The sequence below is a fragment of the Lathamus discolor genome, chromosome 5, assembly GCF_037157495.1.
Source record: "Lathamus discolor isolate bLatDis1 chromosome 5, bLatDis1.hap1, whole genome shotgun sequence".
Taxonomy (NCBI): domain Eukaryota; kingdom Metazoa; phylum Chordata; class Aves; order Psittaciformes; family Psittacidae; genus Lathamus; species Lathamus discolor.
Window position 1 is genome coordinate 12,340,104 of NC_088888.1, and position 17,477 is coordinate 12,357,580.

General features: G+C 40.6%; 1 protein-coding gene and 2 long non-coding RNA genes across 7 annotated transcripts in view; 1 reads left to right on the forward strand and 2 right to left on the reverse strand.

The window, feature by feature from the left end:
- CNIH3 (cornichon family AMPA receptor auxiliary protein 3) overlaps positions 1–10,249 on the reverse strand; it is a 46,415-nt gene extending 36,166 nt beyond the window's left edge. For 2 of the 3 annotated variants that reach the window (XR_010612870.1, XM_065679789.1), the window contains exon 1: positions 10,004–10,249. Coding sequence is in view for 1 of the 3 variants with exons in the window: in XM_065679789.1 (XP_065535861.1) it covers positions 10,004–10,084 (81 nt within the window). In the remaining 2 variants the exon portion in view is untranslated. Of the gene's footprint in view, positions 1–9,553; positions 9,748–10,003 lie in introns of those variants that run through there. The other variant, XR_010612871.1, reaches the window with a different exon arrangement.
- On the forward strand, positions 10,016–12,211 carry LOC136014796 (uncharacterized). The gene is made up of 3 exons (XR_010612875.1): positions 10,016–10,073; positions 10,560–10,775; positions 11,958–12,211. It is a non-coding gene; the product is annotated as an uncharacterized LOC136014796 (long non-coding RNA).
- Positions 12,212–13,406: 1,195 nt separating this feature from the next.
- Positions 13,407–17,477, reverse strand: part of LOC136014795 (uncharacterized) — a 28,114-nt gene continuing 24,043 nt past the window's right edge. For all 3 annotated transcript variants that reach the window (XR_010612873.1, XR_010612872.1, XR_010612874.1), the window contains one exon: positions 13,407–13,731. This is a non-coding gene — a long non-coding RNA (uncharacterized LOC136014795). The remainder of the gene's footprint in view (positions 13,732–17,477) is intronic.

Here is a 17,477-nt window from a genome sequence, read left to right on the forward strand (position 1 = left end):
AACAAACTGACATGTCCTATCACGAATGCTGGAACTTGTTAGTTAGGTACTAATTGATCTGATAGTCATGAGTATCTTGAAAAGCAGACAATCTATTACAGCATGGATTCCCAGTCACAGCCACACATTCAGCACGCTAAGAAAGGACATCCTACCAGAGATATCTCTCCTGGAAAGCATACAAAGACCATATCTGCAGATAGACTGAACAAGCAGATGTATAAAGTTAAGCCAAAGCTTTGCATGTGCTAATCTTGACCTCTGATACAGCCAGCAGCTAATGCAGATGAACTGGTTTGCAGACCTATTCAAGCAACCTGGGTAAGAAGAAAACTGCATTATTCTCTATCCATGTCCAGGAGAGGCTGGGGAAATTTGCTTTCAGCACATGGCACAGCACTGCTTTGCTTTTGCTTCTCTTTATACTAAACTCCATATCAACTGAGAAAACACAACCAAAAAAGAAACAACTCAAATGTATTTCTCACTACTTCTGTATCACAGATCCATTGCTACAGATTTGTACACCTTTTACTTGTACAGGCCAAGTTCTTCACTACACAGCTTTTTTCACACCAAACTGGGGACAGGCTAGAACTGAGTTGGTGGAAGACCTAATTCAAAATGTGGCCAGAAGAAGGCAGTAGAAAGGGCGGTAGTTGGTCACATTGGACCAGTAATACATTAATTCTGGCTGGAGACAGTATTACTGGCTACCTATAGATGTGAGAGGGAGTACCATTGTGTCCTTGTTTTTCCTCAAAATATCAAATAATTTCTCTTTTACCCTACTTTACATGCAATGTGCTCCCCTGTGACATTTCTACTTGTCTTGTTCTTCTCATCAAACCTACAGTATGGGGCATATGCAAGGAAAAAGACACAGACACATTAAAGCTGCAAAGCTCCCTCTTCATAAATAATTCTCAAAATGAACTGAAGCACTTTTTCTATTAGTTACCAGCACAAAGATGATAATCCCAAAGCTAGGAATAAACAGGATGTTTCTGAAGAATAAATTCAGAAAAAGGGTAGTAAATAGATAGGAAGATGTACCAGAATAGACCTAAAAAATATTCACTCCAAAGAAGGAGGTAAGAGAACAAGATCTTATTTTCAGTATCAGTAAGACAAAATTCACGGACAAGAGACTGGCCAGTTGGCTAGTGCTGTCTCCAAGCAACTTTCCAACCCTATCACCACACTACAATTTATCCTATTCCTCAGCTTTCAAAGATTCCTACAAATTGTCACAAGTTACTGTTTTGGCATTTTCCATTTTTGTCACACTGATACACGCTCGGGAGAAGTATTACCTTCCATTCCCTCTCATGCTCCTTACACAGGTTCTCTTCCATTTCCCCACATTGCTGCAGCTACTTCTTTTCCCCTCTCTAGCATTCTTCATTCTTATCAGCAGCGATTTATGCATATTTACCAGAATCCAGGAAACACATAAGGGTATTTGGGTTCTGTTGCTAAAAAAGACTCTGTTCAAGCATGTCACATATTACACCATACCCACACAGAGGACTCATTACACAGGCTGTCCAAAAATGTCTGCCACCTGAATTCAACCAGACCTTCTGGATTCAGGAGCCTTCTCTTTTCAAACTGTCTCCCAAACAAGAACTGTGTTCTCAGTCTTCCCTCTTGTTAGCGACTTGCTCACAACTGCATTGTCTTCCTCCCATTTGCTCTTTCCTTCACATCTTTCTTCTTGAACCCCTGCCTCCCACAGTCCCATTTCCCCCCTTCTCACAGAATTTTATTCCTCATTACCCACTCAACAGTGGGCTCCTACCAATGCCATCTATGGAAAGGAGCCCACCATAGGGATGGAGGCAGCAATGCTGCCAGATGTGTGCTTCCCACCTCCCAGAGGCACAGCAGGAGCCCAGCTGGACCAGCAAGAGACAGGAGAAGGGAGCAGGGGCTCTACTAATGCAGGTGGCATCAGGCAAGGAGGCCCAGACTCAAGACCTTCCCAAGTTTTCTTTCTTTCCCAAAAAGAGACCAGGCAGAACTTGGAGGAAGTAACTCAAAGGCCAAGCCTCACACACACATACACAAATGACCATCAGCTAGAGCTGTGTTTGCAGAGATAAGGCAAGGTAAAGCAATAGAGCAGCAATGCAGCTGTGGTTGCAGGAATACAGAAAGAGAAACAGCAGCCAGTATAAATGGTCAAATGGTAAAAGTAAAATAACAGCCAAAAATCATCCTCAACTGTTCACTATGTTCTTATAAAACTCCTTAGTTTAATTACAGGAGCATGATCAAGGTTAAGGATACATTTCAGCTCCAAACAGCCCTGCCACTTAAATGATCAGCAAGTCAATTTTCTAAAGGATCTGCTAATAGTGTTTACATAATACTGAGGGAAGAACAACTTTGAAGCAGATGCAATCAAACTGATCTCAGTGGAACTTTCATTACATTTGCTTGTAAATGCCTATTCTGTGAACCTACAAGGTAGTTTATACTTAGGTAAGGGTGGTGAGGCACTGGCACAGGGTGCCCAGAGAACCTGTGGCTCCCCATCCCTGGCAGTGCTCAAGGCCAAGTTGGACGGGGCTTGGAGCAACCTGCTCTAGTGGAAGGCATTCCTGCCCATGGCAGGGAGGTGAAACTAGGTGAGGTTTAAGGTCCCTTCCAACCCAAATCATTTATCACGCTACAATGATGCAATTTAGCCAGAACTCAGAATGCAATAAAATAATAATGCTGCAGAAGATTGACTAAATGATCAAACACTTGAAGCAGTGACTCACAGCATGAAGATGTCTGGCATTTAAATGCATTCAAAAATCAAATGACATTCTATTAAAAAAGTGGTGCTTGTATCAACAATGCCTGGCACTTGCCTGGTATCTCAGAGAATTGCAAAGATGAGGACTTACTAATTCTCACCATTTTACTGTAGATCTCCTTCATTTTTTAAACTTCAGTTCCTCCTGAACTTAGGCTTAGGCTTCCATCTGTATTTAAAAAACAACCAAAAACTATCTCTGACAGCTAAGTTATTACATGACCCACAGAAGCATAAAAACACAAAAGGACCCAAAACCAACCCAAAGGTTTTTCATGACCTCCTGCACTGGTGAGGAGCTGCAAGTAGTGTACTATCAGACTACTCTGTAATGGCACTATTTCTTCATCTCCCTTATGCTCTGCTTCATGAGCTCACATTATCAAAACTAGAGCTTCAAGTTCAGTACTCCTGCAGCATCTTGCTGAGAAAACCTACTTCTATTGTAACTGTTTCGTGATATTTTCCATTGCCTTCTAATGTAACTTTTCACAATGACATTCCTAAAATAAACCCTTGCTTTTTATAGTAATACTTCTTCAGTGGGAAGTGGAGAAAAACATAAAAGACTCTTGTCCTGCCCCACAAAATGTTCCTCTGAATTTTCCTAGGCTCATAATGAAACACTAAAGCAAGAGTATATTCAGGATGATCTGCAGGATCTTGCCTTCGGTCTTCTGGGGTGGGTTAGACAGAAGTCAGCACAAAGCATTTCTCAGGGGCACGCACTAAAGAAGGCAAGAGACAGAAGTCAGAAGTTGCACCCACAGAAAATTCCAGCTGTGTGTAAGAACACAGTGTTCACAGTGAGAGGAGTAAAGTACTGGAAGAGGTTACCAGAGAGGCTGTGAACTCCCCATTCATAGAAAGTTCATAAACCCTGAGCAGCCTGGCCTCATTTTGAAATTAGGGCTGCCCTGAAGAAGAGACCTGACTTAATCATGTCTTAGATCCCTTCTAACTGAAATTTTTCTATGAACCTTTTATGTTTCAGAGGAAACAGTTATTTCTTAAGTTGTAACTATACTAAGGAACACAGGAACCGTTCTGTCAATCTTCTCTGCACAGCATCAGAAACATTTATTTTTTTTTTTAATGGAAATTTCCTCTGAAACGCAGTAAGTTACCTAGCAAATCAAGTACTATTTGACATTCTTCTACCTTTATCTCACAAACTGACTCTGCCCTGTGGCTTTCAGTAACTATCTCTTTGGAGGATGGAAATAATAATTCTTACCTGTTTCATATGGAAGAGATTTTCTACACAAATTGGAAGTGTTTCCTAAACCACCAACCTCCAGAAAAGGAAATCTCTCAGTATCTGCAGCTTCCAAGTCAAGAAAGACCTAGTTTCATTGCCTGATAGAGTCACCTTCAGCTGCCAGGCACAACACTGGTTATAAATGAACTGCATGTCAGAGGCACTACAGAAAAGGAATAGGTCACGGAGATGTCTAATACCTGTAAGGAGATTCTTATTCTCTGCTGAGCTTCTTCCTCTTTCCGAAACATTATTTTGATAAAAGGACACATGTTGGGGTGAGGGGAATCGACTAAGCCAGAGGTCTGAGGGTTCAATTCAATATTTTACGTGTGACTTAATGTAGTATTTGGTGGCTGAATAAACAAGTGCATGTAATAAGCTATAACCTCATGCCTCAGACTCAATCTAAGATTTGTACTCACAATCTAATAAAATATGACAGACATTGTCTTGTTATTCACAAGCACAGCAGCTTAAAAAAAAAAAAGATTTTTAAAAGCACTAGAAATATTTCACCAATTTGGATATAAAAATCCCTCTAATTAAGTAGATTTTCCAACTAATCTTAAGACCAAAAAAAATCTTACATATGTGACAAGCAAATAATGTTTAAATAGTTCTGTGCACATTTCTGTCAGAAGCATGAGATTCCACAGCTAATTTATTTTACACAGATAATGGAGTCACTATGACTTGTGAAGCATCTGGAATTATAGCCAGTGGCAACCACTCACAATTTAAAATCATTCTGGAAATAAATCTCATCATGACAGTTCAAGCATACACAGAGATTCAATTTAGTCTTGCAACAGCATTTAAGTCTGCCTTACAGTCCAAAGCCTTCTGTGATTTTTTAATTATTATTTAAGCATGACAACATAACTAAACTGAAATATACTTATTTTCCAATATATAAAATATAGTTGGCTCCACAGCCAGTGCTGCCTGGCCTAATATCTGTCTGTCAGCATTAATGCGACAAACTTCTGAAAGAAAAGTTGTAAGGGAACTGTCAAGCTGTATTATAGCCAGCCCAATCTGGTTGTGCTCCGTCTTTAAAAAGAGTGAAAATATCAGACTCATTCCTCAAACTGTCATGACTATGAAACCCCCAGGGACAAAGCGCTTAGCTGCTTAGAGAAGAAAAAATGCCTTTAAGAAATGTGCCTAACATAAAGCAACTGCATTTGTGTTCCCATTCATCAAACCTTAATCTGATGTTATTTTTAATCATATAATTATCCAATATTCTTAGAGAACTGAATTAAGGACAGCACTGAACTTCAGTATCTGAAAGAAAATTCAACCTTGACCACAAGTCTGTAAGAAAATGACTTTCGTTTCAAGACAAGCTCTAAAACAGCTTAATTGAGATGCCTGGCAGCCTTTACTGAAGAGAAGCACAGGTTCAAGTGAGCTCATGAATATTTTTTTTAATGGGTTTCAGGTGAAACAGATAGCTATCCTCCAAACCAGTTACAGAAACAACATGATTTTTTTTATGGGTTTCAGGTGAGACAGATAGCTATCCTCCAAACCAGAGTTACAGAAACAATATGACACTGATACACAGAGAACATGCATAGACTAGCACCTAGTCTGTCCCCAAAGTGCTTTGCTCAACTCAATTTCCCATCAAATCAAGCTTCAATTTATTTTCTTGTATACTTTTTATGTACCTTTAACATTAAGGTTGTACAATCTATCAAAAATTAGGCTAGGAATTTTATGACAAAGCCTAAGTGAGTCAGACACTGAATACTCACTAAATTCCGCATATATACCTACTGAAGAGGTTTTGATTTTTTTACCTAAGCTACTGCAATTCAAGTAGTAATAAAACAGTCCACATCACAAAACAGTACAGTGACAAGCACCAGAAGTGACAACACCTTACATGTACATAGCACCTTCTGTCAGAAAGCAAAATCATTTTAGGGATAGATGGTAAATAAAATGACACGCAGTACCTGAAATTTAGTTCTATTACCCATGCTTCGTAAATGAGAAAACAAGGCACAGATAATTCAAACTGTGTGCTAAACATAAAATGCTAAGCCAACAGCAGAAACAGCACTGAATATAGATTCCAAGGTCTTCTTTCCCTGGTGTTTGTAAAAAAAGGATGCTTTAATTTAAAATTAAAAGTCAATCTCAGCCTGTATTACTCTGTTCAGTCACTGCCTCCCACTGTTCTTAAATATACCCATGAACTTGTAACTGTTAAGTCAAGCCAGAATCATATTAAGGCAGTTTATCAGGATTAATACTACCCTCGCACTTCAAAAGGAAAGTAAGTGAAAAGGAAAGCACAGAACAAGAAAATAAAAAAAAATTCTGCTCCTTTATTCTTCTTATGTTTGGTTCCAATAACTGTCACCAATTTCAGTGCACACAACTCTAGAAATTAATCTGGTTATGCCAAATCTTGATGGGAGTTCAAACAGACTTGACATAGTCCAGTTAAGTTTTAACAGGAAGGTAATTTTTAGTTCAAGATAATTCAGGAACAGAGTAAAACTCATGAGGAAAAAGCTTGTTCTTTTCTGTAAGAGCTGAAGACAGCAAAACAAAGTCTCTGTGATCGTTAGTAAGACCATATACTTTGCCACTGAGTTTACAACATATATTCATAGAAATCAGCTAACCTGTAAAACAGCTTTAAAATCATCAAGTTTAACCATGGCCAAGGCCACCACTAATCCATGTCACTGAGGGCCTCATCTACATGGTGTTTGAACACTTCAAGGGACGGTGACTCCACCACTGCCCTGGGCAGCTTGTTCCAATGCCTGACCACCCTTTGGGGAATAAAGTGTTACTAATCTCCAGTCTAAACTTTCCCTGGCACAGCTTGAGGCCATTTCCTCTTGTCCTATCACTTCAGAGAAGAGACCAACCCCACCTCACTACAACCTCCTTTCAGGTAGTTGTAGAGAGCCATAATGTTCCCCCCTGAGCCTTCTCTTCTCCAGACTAAGCTCCCCTGGTCCCTCAGCTTTTCCTCGTCTCACTTGTGCTCCAGCCCCTTCACCAGCTTTGCTGCTGAACTTTGGACATGCTCCAACATCTCACATCTTGTGCATAGCTTAAACAAGTGCTTCTAATAGTTTCTAATTTGGGTTTGGTTTTTTTTTTTATCATGACAAACACCACTGACAACCTGTGTAAGATCACTCAGAGAAAGAAAAAAAAATAAATCATTACATGTTCCAAATGTCTGAAGGAATTCCTGTACTTCAGCTCCAATTCCGTTAAAGTGTTCTGACCAGCTTCATTCTGTCCGCCCCTAAAGAGCACAGCAATGTATAAAGAGCCTTTAATTTCTCAGAGGAAAGGCATCAGAAAAGCACAGTTTTCAACAACAAAAATCCTCATTTTAACTTCTGTTTTGGTTTCAGTTTTTACTGAAACTATTACATCAGTATTAATGAAAATTATAATTCATCTGACTTCCCAGAAGGAAGAAAATGAGATTTTTATTTGATCCACTGTCCAAGTAACTACCCAAACCTCAGCCAGCTTCAGGCCAGAACAATATACAGTCCAAATGCTAGAGTTTTTTCTTGTCCTTTAAAATAAGTTATAAAATTCAATCTTGGAACCTCACAAATATTTCAAGGTTATTGGACACTCTTGATGGATCAACAACTTACTTTTAGTATAGAAATGTGTTGTGCTTCTTTTTTTCAATAATACTTTAAACGCATTTTAACAGGTAAATATAATTATCAAAATCCTCCACTGCCTTTATAAGAACCTATTTAAAATATATTTACTGTCCCTCACAGGATATTACAGTGAAAAAAAATCAGGTCACAGTGAAGGAGTAGGAATTCTGTTTCTTGGGAAGATTTTCACAATGAGATGCTCAAGGTAAAAGAAACTCCTATGACTCAACACATAAGCTACATGTTAGACTGCATTTCAGAAAAAAGAAGGAACCACATGATAACAGCTCTTCTAGAAAAATCTTTATGTTTTGTGTATGTGGGTAACTGTATGCTTAAAAGTTTATTCTGACAGGATATTAAATCTGTTATTCCATGACCTTCACAAACCATGTATTTAATAGAATGATCTATTTATAAGAAAAGATACTGAAAGATATCAGAAAGTACCAATTCTTGCTCTACTACAATAGAACAGCATTTGTAGCCATTTTCAACCTCAATCACTCAACAGTTTTTCAACAGATGTAACAAACATACACCATAAACATCAGCCTACTGACAAAAGGTTTCCTTTCCTAGTTGCTTCCTATGGAGCTCTACAACTAATGGATCACTCTCCGTAAGTGTACAGACTCAAAGTTGGAAATGTTTCACCAAAAGTAAATTTGCAGTAACTAAACTGATTTACACAAGAATAATTTGCCAGATTCGCTACAAGTACTGTATGTCTTCAGACAACAACTTCAGTGTGGGAAAAATACAGTATGACAACAGAATTCAAATACATTTAAAAAAAATAATGCTTAAAACTGTGTTACTAATGAAGAAAATAAGCAATCTGATCTAGTGGAAGGTGTACCTGCCCATGGCAGAGGGGTTGGAACCAGATGACTTTTAAGGTGCCTTCAAACCCAAAGTGTTCAATGATTCTGTAATTACTTTTTAGCAAGAGATTCAGAGTAGAACCCTTTAAAGAAGCTGTAGAATTCTTGCTTTTGAGCACCTAAAGGTTTGGGGAGGAAGCAATAAGAAAACATGACTAACCATTTAACTTTTGCTACTCTTTTTCAGAGAACAGAAGTGCAGTAGGTGACTGCTAAGAGACCTTACAGTACTTGAGATACCAACAGTACTTGGCATTACCATCACGCTTGTGCAGTTTCATTCATAAGAAAAAACGTGTGACTGCACTATTAAGAGTTCAAAATATGACTTCAAAGAATTCTCACAACAGAGTGATATGTTTCACACTTAAGATGCTTAAATACAAACAAGCTACCAGCTTTACTTTTGTTTCAATAAACTCTGTATCTCCCTTGCTTGTTAGACAAAGGAAGGGCTTTTTAATCTTACTCCGTCAGGTATCTGTAGAGACATTCCTGAGACTTGCTCTATTTTCAACTTACCCTGTTTCATCCTGAACGCTTTCAGCATTAAATTATTTGTGAAGAACACACACAGCGCAAACACGCAACCACTTAAAAGAATTTTAAGTCAAGCATAAGAATAATCTCACTTCTGTGGAAATAAACACTTTGCAAGTTCCATGCTCACGCCTACCACGGCCACCCCGTGTACAACAAGGACTAAGCACCACCACTTCCGAGGGAAGCCAATGAAGGTCTCCAATACCAATTCACGCATTAGAAGAAAGGGTAAGTCTTACATTCAAATCCTACTTTTAAAAGAACTTATTAACGCAGTAACTACCGCAGGAAAAACCACCCCACTGCTTCATCAGGCGCGGGGCGGCTTCTGCCTCACCACGCTCGACTCTCAGGCAAGAAAAGCATGTGTTCTTACCTGGAGCATCTCCCGGTTTGGCACCGCCAGAGCCCCGAGCACCTCTCACCACCCCAGGGCGCTCCCCTCACGGCTCAGCCAGCGCTAGGGCTGCAAACGCTTCCAGCAGCGCGGCCGGCTGGGCTCGCACAAACGATCACCGCCGGTGTTCAGGGTGGTCGATTTGTAACAAATAAGGCCCCGCATGCCGGGGTTTCATGGTGCCCTCGGTCTGCGCTGGCACCGCCGGGGCGGGCCGGGTGAAGGGAGGGAAGTGCCCGGTCCCTCCGCGGGACGTCGGCCGCACACACCGGCCATGGGGGCTTCACCTCAGCAACGCGGGAGAAGGGCTGCCCGGCCCAGCCCCTCTCCCTCATGGCACGACACCCTCGCACCGGGCTGCAGGCGGTTTTAATGGTCTCCGCGGGCGGCGGAGGGGCCGGGGGGCACAAGGAGTGCTGAGGTACTCACATGCCAGATGGCGAAGAAGATGAGTGCTGCGCAGAGGACCAGCGACAGCATGTAGCAGAAGGCGGCGAAGGTGAAGGCCATGGCGGGGAGAGCCCTCCGTGTCCCCCGCCGCCCAGGGAGTCCCGGTGGGCGACCGGGAGAACAGCGATCCCCGAAATCCCGACGGAGAGAGCGGCGAAGCGCTCCGGTGCCCTCGCGGAGGAGGGGACCGCCCCACACACTCGGACCCGGCGGGGAACGCCGCGCCCCCTCACAGCCGCTCCCCTCGCCCCACCGAGCACAGCCGAGCCCCCGCCGCACCGACAGCCCCGGTGGTGCCCAGCCCCGCCGCTCCGCTCTCCCCGCTGAGGCGCGGTGGTGGGCGGACCCCGCCGCCAGGGAGACCCCGAAGGGCGGGCCCACTCAGCGGGGCGGGGGGGGTCGGACTGGAATCCTGTCACTACAGCGTGAGGGGAGGGAGCGTGGGGTGCTGTGGGTTTAGGCCAAACCCCAAGAAGGTAATTTCGTGCTTAAGGTGTTTGCTTTTTTTAATTGTTACTGTTATTTTTCTTTTTAGGATCAGATAAATGTTCTCCTTGCAAGAGAGATATTGAGTTGCTGGAGCAGGCAACAAAGGGCAAAACAGCTGGTGAAGCGTCTGAAGCACAAGTGTGATGAGGAACCGCTGAGGCACCTGAGGGGGTTTAGTGTGGAGAAGACTCAGGACCTTATCTCTCCCTCCAACTACCTGAAAGGAGGTTGTAGTGAGGAGGGGGTCAGTCTCTTCTCCCAGGTAACAAGGGATGGGACAAGAGGAAATGGTCTCAAACTGCACCAGAGGAGGTGTAGACTGGAGATTAGGAAAAATGGCTTCCCCAGAGGGCAGTCAGGCATTGGAACAGGCTGCCCAGAGCAGTGGTGGAGTCACCGTCCCTGGAAGTGTTCACACACCGTGTAGACAAGACCCTTGGTGATATGGTTTAGTGGTGGCCATGGCAGTGCTGGGGGAACAGTTGGACTTGATGATCTTAAAGGTGTTATACAGCCTAGCTGATTCTGTGTTTTAAACTCAAGGGCAGAGTATATGGTCTTCTTACTAACAGAGACATTTTTTTGCTCTTCTTGGCTCTTTGCTTCTCTATCAGCTTTTTATCAATCAGTTTTACTCATTCCTAAACTATCCTGAACTAAGATTTAGCTTCCTGTTACCATTTAACAGTTTGAACTCCCATCAAGATCTGACATACCCAGCTCCACTGAGTTGTATCTGAAATGAAGTTAACTGACATTGACATTGAGAGCTGACCAGACAAATAAGTTGTGGTTTATCTGTCATCATTTAAAATGTGACACACCTGTGTGCAATCCCACCGCCTTGTTATTGTCTTCAAATACACTGGGTTTGGGAAGTCTGAGCCCTTCCCTTTTGTCATATTTTAAAATTAAATTACCTGCTTTAAGGTTTGTTAGTTTGAGGAAAGATTTAAGAGAAGAGTTTTTCAAACTGTTCCTTTTATAATACCTCAGTAAACCAGTTAACAAACACCAAGAACATCCCCGTTACAAACCAGAATTTCTTTGATGGGCCATCTCTTTTTGAACTCATACAAGCGTACCCGAATATATGCAACTATGTATAGCCAGTAGTACTTAAGAATTGCCAGAAAGTCCTATTTTAGTGTATTCTGAACACCATGGATGAGAGCTATCCATTTGAAATTTCCTTACAAAACTTGAAAAGAATTTCAGTTCACAACATTTTTTCTAGCTTTTATGCACAGACGGGGGTTCAGAAACAAAACTATGTAGAAACTTTCCAGGGGTCACCTGTGAAAAGTCAAACTTCGTGGTACAAGAGATCGTAATTCCATCAAAGCCAAGTTCAGTACAAGCTTTCTATTTAGAAGTTTGCAATCTATTTGTGTTTAAAATTATGGCATATTATTTTCAACATAATACACATTTTTATCCTCAGGAAAGAGTGCTGACTGAATCAAGAGTTAAGGCCAGTCATTAATAAACAGGAAGAAACTGATGGATGTAACCTTTTATAATTGAGCTGCTCCAGACTATACATGTGATTCTATGCTTTAATTAAGGACGAACATGGCAAATAGTAATGAACTTTGCTGTCATACAGGAATGCAGTAAAGGCATTGTAATTCTCTGACCTTTTAATTCTTTTGTATCTGAAATCCTGCAGAACCTATGCTTGTGAAAGTAAATGGTTTATTCATAACCACACATTTTGAAAAGAGCTGCAAATTAGGTACAGAAGAAGTCTTTGGAATTCTTTTTTTATTATTCTATTTTTTGCCATGGTTACTTTAATATCTGGATATACCTGTGTTAAGATTGGTTTTCTTGCAAGTATCAGTATTTCAAAATAAAACATTTATTTCTGGAGCACTTGTATGTATATACACACATATACATGCATATCTATAGAGGTATACTGTAGGTATTATAAAAGACAAAGTGAAACCAACCATTAAACTCAGTTTAGGACTACACCCCAAGGCAACTATTCTCCTGGGTTTTACTGTCTTTTGTCTTAATTTACACTCCAGCTATGTATTTGGAGATCTCAATGAACACAGGCAAAATACTTGTTTCTCATTTTGCAAGGAGACAGTTCCACAGCCAAACACTTTCAAGATCACACAGTCTTTCCCAATACTGATTCTGAAACATGTGTTGTCCATTAGCCATATTTCTAGCCATTATTCATTGCTAGTGGCTGACTAATTACAACAATTTCTGATATACAGTGACAGGAAAATCTATTAAGATGCATTTAGGACACTTCTGTCCCACTGACTTCTTACACTATACCATGAGGATACCTTAAGTATCCTGAGGTATTTAAGTGATGGAAAGATTTACCCTTCACTCAATACATCTCTGAAATTTGCCTCAGTACTCACTGAAAACTCTTAGGTCCATGTTGATACAAACTCATTACAGCTCTCTATGGCATGAGGACCCTATAGCAGGGAGCTGCTCCTTTGTCATTCCTGACCAAAACTACTACAAAGCATGGCATCTGAGGCAAAAAGTGAAATAATATGGATGTGCCTGGCCCTTTTCTCCCTTTAAGTCCCTGTGAACACAGCAGAAACATCAGTCTGTCTATTAGCTCTCCAAGGTCTATTCCACTTCCAAGGTGCTGGTTCTTACCTTCAAATAAACTGATGGATGTGGTCCTATCTGCATGAGAAATTACAGTCCAGCACCCAGCTGTGCTCCTTTGAAATAATGCATGTTACAGAGGTCAGGATGGAGGGTGTGGGACCTGAGGATGCAGCATTATCAGCTGAAGGGAACTGGAATAGGGAAACCAGACAAATACAGAGAATAGCCACCTTTAGAAAAGAACTTTTGTTTTCAGAACTGTTATTTTAGTTAACATTTCTCCTCCCAAAACAAACAAAATAGCATCCACACCTTCGAGACACACTTGGGTTTCTTTTCTATTACTGGAAATAACAGCTGCAGAGGTTCTGCAGCTCTCCAGTGCTCAGCAGCTCACTTTAGCAGCCACAGCCTCAGATTTAGTACTTCGTCTTTTGTTCTTCTGCCTCCAGAATTTCACAAATTCTCATGCTTCCTCCAGGTAATGTATTCCCAAGCCATTTCCAGAAGGGACTGATGCTCTTAACCTGCAGCATACACCTGTAGCCCAGGACTGCAGCATCAAAAAATACTCAGCTGACGCATGGAGATGAATTTCAGATCAAGTAGAAAGTCTGTAAGAAATGGAAAATAAATTCATGTTCAGATTGTAAAAAACAAACAAAAAAAAAAGGTTTGTATTCTCTCCTTTCATCTTTAACCAGAGGCTATTTCTTCTAAATGTATTTGCTGATGGGTCACAAAAGGTACTTCAAACTTCACAACAGTTCTTAGCAAAGTTTTTACACGAACTGGTTTTGTAGGCTGTATCCCACAATACACACAAACAGATCATGACAGTGTGTTTTAAAACTTCTGTAGAAAGAGATTTTACAAAAAAAAAAGTGTCCTTGCTGTACTTGAGCAGATTGAACTTTGGAATGCCACACTTCCCACTGAAGCATGTTTTGTTGTGTTCGTAAACAGAAAGTATTTGTCTTTACCATGCATATTTACTGGAAAATATGATTGCAGGTTCCTGAAGGAATTAGAGAATGAAGCAGCCCTTTTTTTTTTGCAATACAGTCTGATCCCAGTTTCAGAGTCATCACAAGAGCATAGATGGTGGTGCTGCTTCTGTACAACTGCTACTGAGATGCTGATTTTCAAAGCTGTCACTCTGCAAATATTATCACAGGTCAAAGCACAGACAGAGATGATTTGGGAAATTTTACTTAATGGCTTTTTACTTCGTAAGGATCTCTATGAAGAGACCATAAAATTTCAGTCACTAGATTAATAACAAAGGAGTACATCTGGTGAGCAACAGACTGCTCTCCAAATGACATCCAATGTTCCTACATACGTGGTGAAAATAGATTTAGTTAGGTTTATGAGTTCAGGATGTCCTTACATTAGCAGATCTTGGAGCACTTGATTTCATATGAAATGACCTTTCGTGCTAGATAATGAAAAAATTTGAAGATACTGAAAGAAATTTCCTGTGGTTAATTTACAGAAGAGCATCAGAGGTGAGCAGAGATTGCTAACAAGTCCTTTCAACTTCCCAGTAAGTTCCACAACTGTATAAAGGACAAGCCTTTATTACACCATTAGTCCCTGAAGTGAGAGGCTAAAATTACCATAAATCCACCAACAAGGTGGTATGCCCTCAGCCAAGGTTGTTCACAGTTTTAAGATTCACATGTTATTGTGACCATGTGCAGTTTTCAGTGTAACATATTACTGAATGATGTTAGAGTAAAAGCCATTTTATTAATGACAGTAGTTAATTGTCATTCATTAGATTGAGTATATTTTAATAACACATCTGACTATCTGTTTTGTGAACCTTAAGTAATTTTAAATTATTAACAACTCTTATACACAAATTGCCGTCATTGGGCTTTACTGCTAATATCCCACAGAGATTTATAGAAGCATTTCATACTCTTACACATTATTATTTCAGATTATCTACAGATTCTAAATGAAACAACTGTATTACTTCATGGTCAGTTCATTTTCAAAAGGTTACCTTTGCAGTAATAAAGGCGAGTGACATTTTGTTAATGAAATCTTATTTTCAGATACTGGGAATATGATAGTTCACAAACCCACTGATAATAATCTCATTTTACTGCCAGGTAAATAAATAGATCATTTCACCAGATGTTGGCAAAGATACTGTGCCCACCTTCTTTTTTAGGAACTGTTTGAATGAATTTTAACTATATTATCATGGGAAAGTTTATGTTGGAAGGAACCTCAGGAGGTGTCTAGTCCACCTTCCTGCTCAAAGCATGGCCAGATGCAAGGTCAGATTAGTTGCTCAGGGCTTCATCTGGTCAAGTCTTGAAAATCTCCAAGGACAGAGATGGCCAATTCTCTCTTTGGGTAACCTGTTCCACTGGCAGTTTCAGGTTGTTTTCAGCACACTTGTCAGTTCCCAGCCTGTATCATGGCCAGGGCTTACTCCTTCCCTAGTACATGACTTTACATTGGTCCTTGTTGGATTTCCTAAGGTTCCTGTCAGACTATGAGCTCCATGTTTAATTACTGAAATCCACTTAAAAAAGCATAGGTTACTATGCAATTTTCCTAAAATGTTCCCAATATATTAGGAAATATTCTTAATTAGAAACGTTCCTAATTACAAATGTTCCTAAATAGCAAAATAAGACAGTTCAGAGCATGAAGTATATGCTAAACTGCTTTGCTTCTCCTATTCACTTGCCAGCCAATATCAGAATTACACTCATGCTTATAATGGCCACTGGCAAAACTGAAGCTTCAGATCTGCAAGTTAGGTCACTCACCTGAACTAGCTGATCTCACTCTTCCCACTTCCTCATCTCCTCCAAATTCAGCTTTTCTCTCCTGGGAATTCAGTGAAACTGCTTTCTCACCAGTGATGAACTATCTGACAGGATACTAAGCACTCCAGAAAGACAAGATCTCTGCTCTTGGTTCCAAGATAGAGTAGCAAAAGCAAGTGAAAATAGCAGTGGCAGGGGAGGGCCTGCTTTAAAGCACAACCAGTGAAACTGAATGGGGAATGAATTCACTTAATTTCAAAAGATCTCTAATAACTATGTGTGAATTTTTCAGAAGGATTAGAATTAGCCAAATACCATAATTATTCATGGCAACAGCAGAAGGCGTGTTCATGTTACTTCCAGGTGTGAAGTACTCCCACTGGCAAAAGAACATATCTTAACTGCCTTTGACGTTACCTGTTTTGCTTCACATCAATACCTGGAAACTTCACACAAGTAATTCTTGCTAACTTTGCTAAGAAGGAATTTAATTTGGGTCTGTGCTGGGGGAGAGTGTGCTCTAGCTTTACCAATTCTAAATAACTGAATTCCATCAAAGGAATGAAAATGAAACAAGCTTTCTGAATAAGTAACCTATGAGAAAGCCTTCATCAGTCACTGAAGATCTCGTAGAGCTAGCTATGCTAATAAGACAATTTGCATAAGACATGCATTTGTCCAAACACTGAATAATATCTGTGGGCCAAATTCTTCTGATTTAATGGTGTTTGATTTTTAACCTCTCCAGAGCCTGAAATATTCTGGTCATCTACAAGCCCTACTGGTTGCTCACACACATTGCAGGCTGTTTCAGCTCACACCTCATGGCTCCATCATTCCGAACAGAGAAGTCAGAACAAAGTCAAGTATGCGACACCCTTCAAAATTCTCTCATATTAAATCAAATGCTCTTCCTCTTTATACTGAGACCACTACTGAATGTTTATCCCTGCTGTCCAGAAAACAACAGTCTGGAGCAGTAAACCAAGGCCTGGTGTCTTTGCTATAGTTTAGAAAAATTCAGTATTTTACCAAACCTACATCTGTGTTCTAACTGAATTAATGGTGTTAGTCATTTTTAACTTGCATGCATTAATGGTTACAATATGGTCTGCATAAATAACAGTGTTGATTAATGAAGATATAAACATTAAATTCTGGCTGTGTTTATTTAGAAAAAGAGTGTTTTCACTTTTGATGCAGTTCATAAGAAGTGGGTGCATCTGTGATGTGAAAGGAAGGAGAGGTTATGCAGATGTACAGCGGCATGCACTGCAGTGACAGTACCAGTGGACTGATGCCATCAGCTTAGGACCCTTATATGGGGGTGCTGGTCGATGAGAAAATGAACATGAGCCGGCAGTGTGCGCTTGCAGCCCAGAAAGCCAACCGTATCCTGGGCTGCATCAAAAGGAGTGTGACCAGCAGGTCGAAGGAGGTGATCCTGTCCCTCTACTCTGCTCTTGTGAGACCTCACCTGGAGTATTGTGTGCATTTCTGGTGTCCTCAACATAAAAAGGACATGGAACTGCTGGAACAAGTCCAGAGGAGGGCCACGAGGA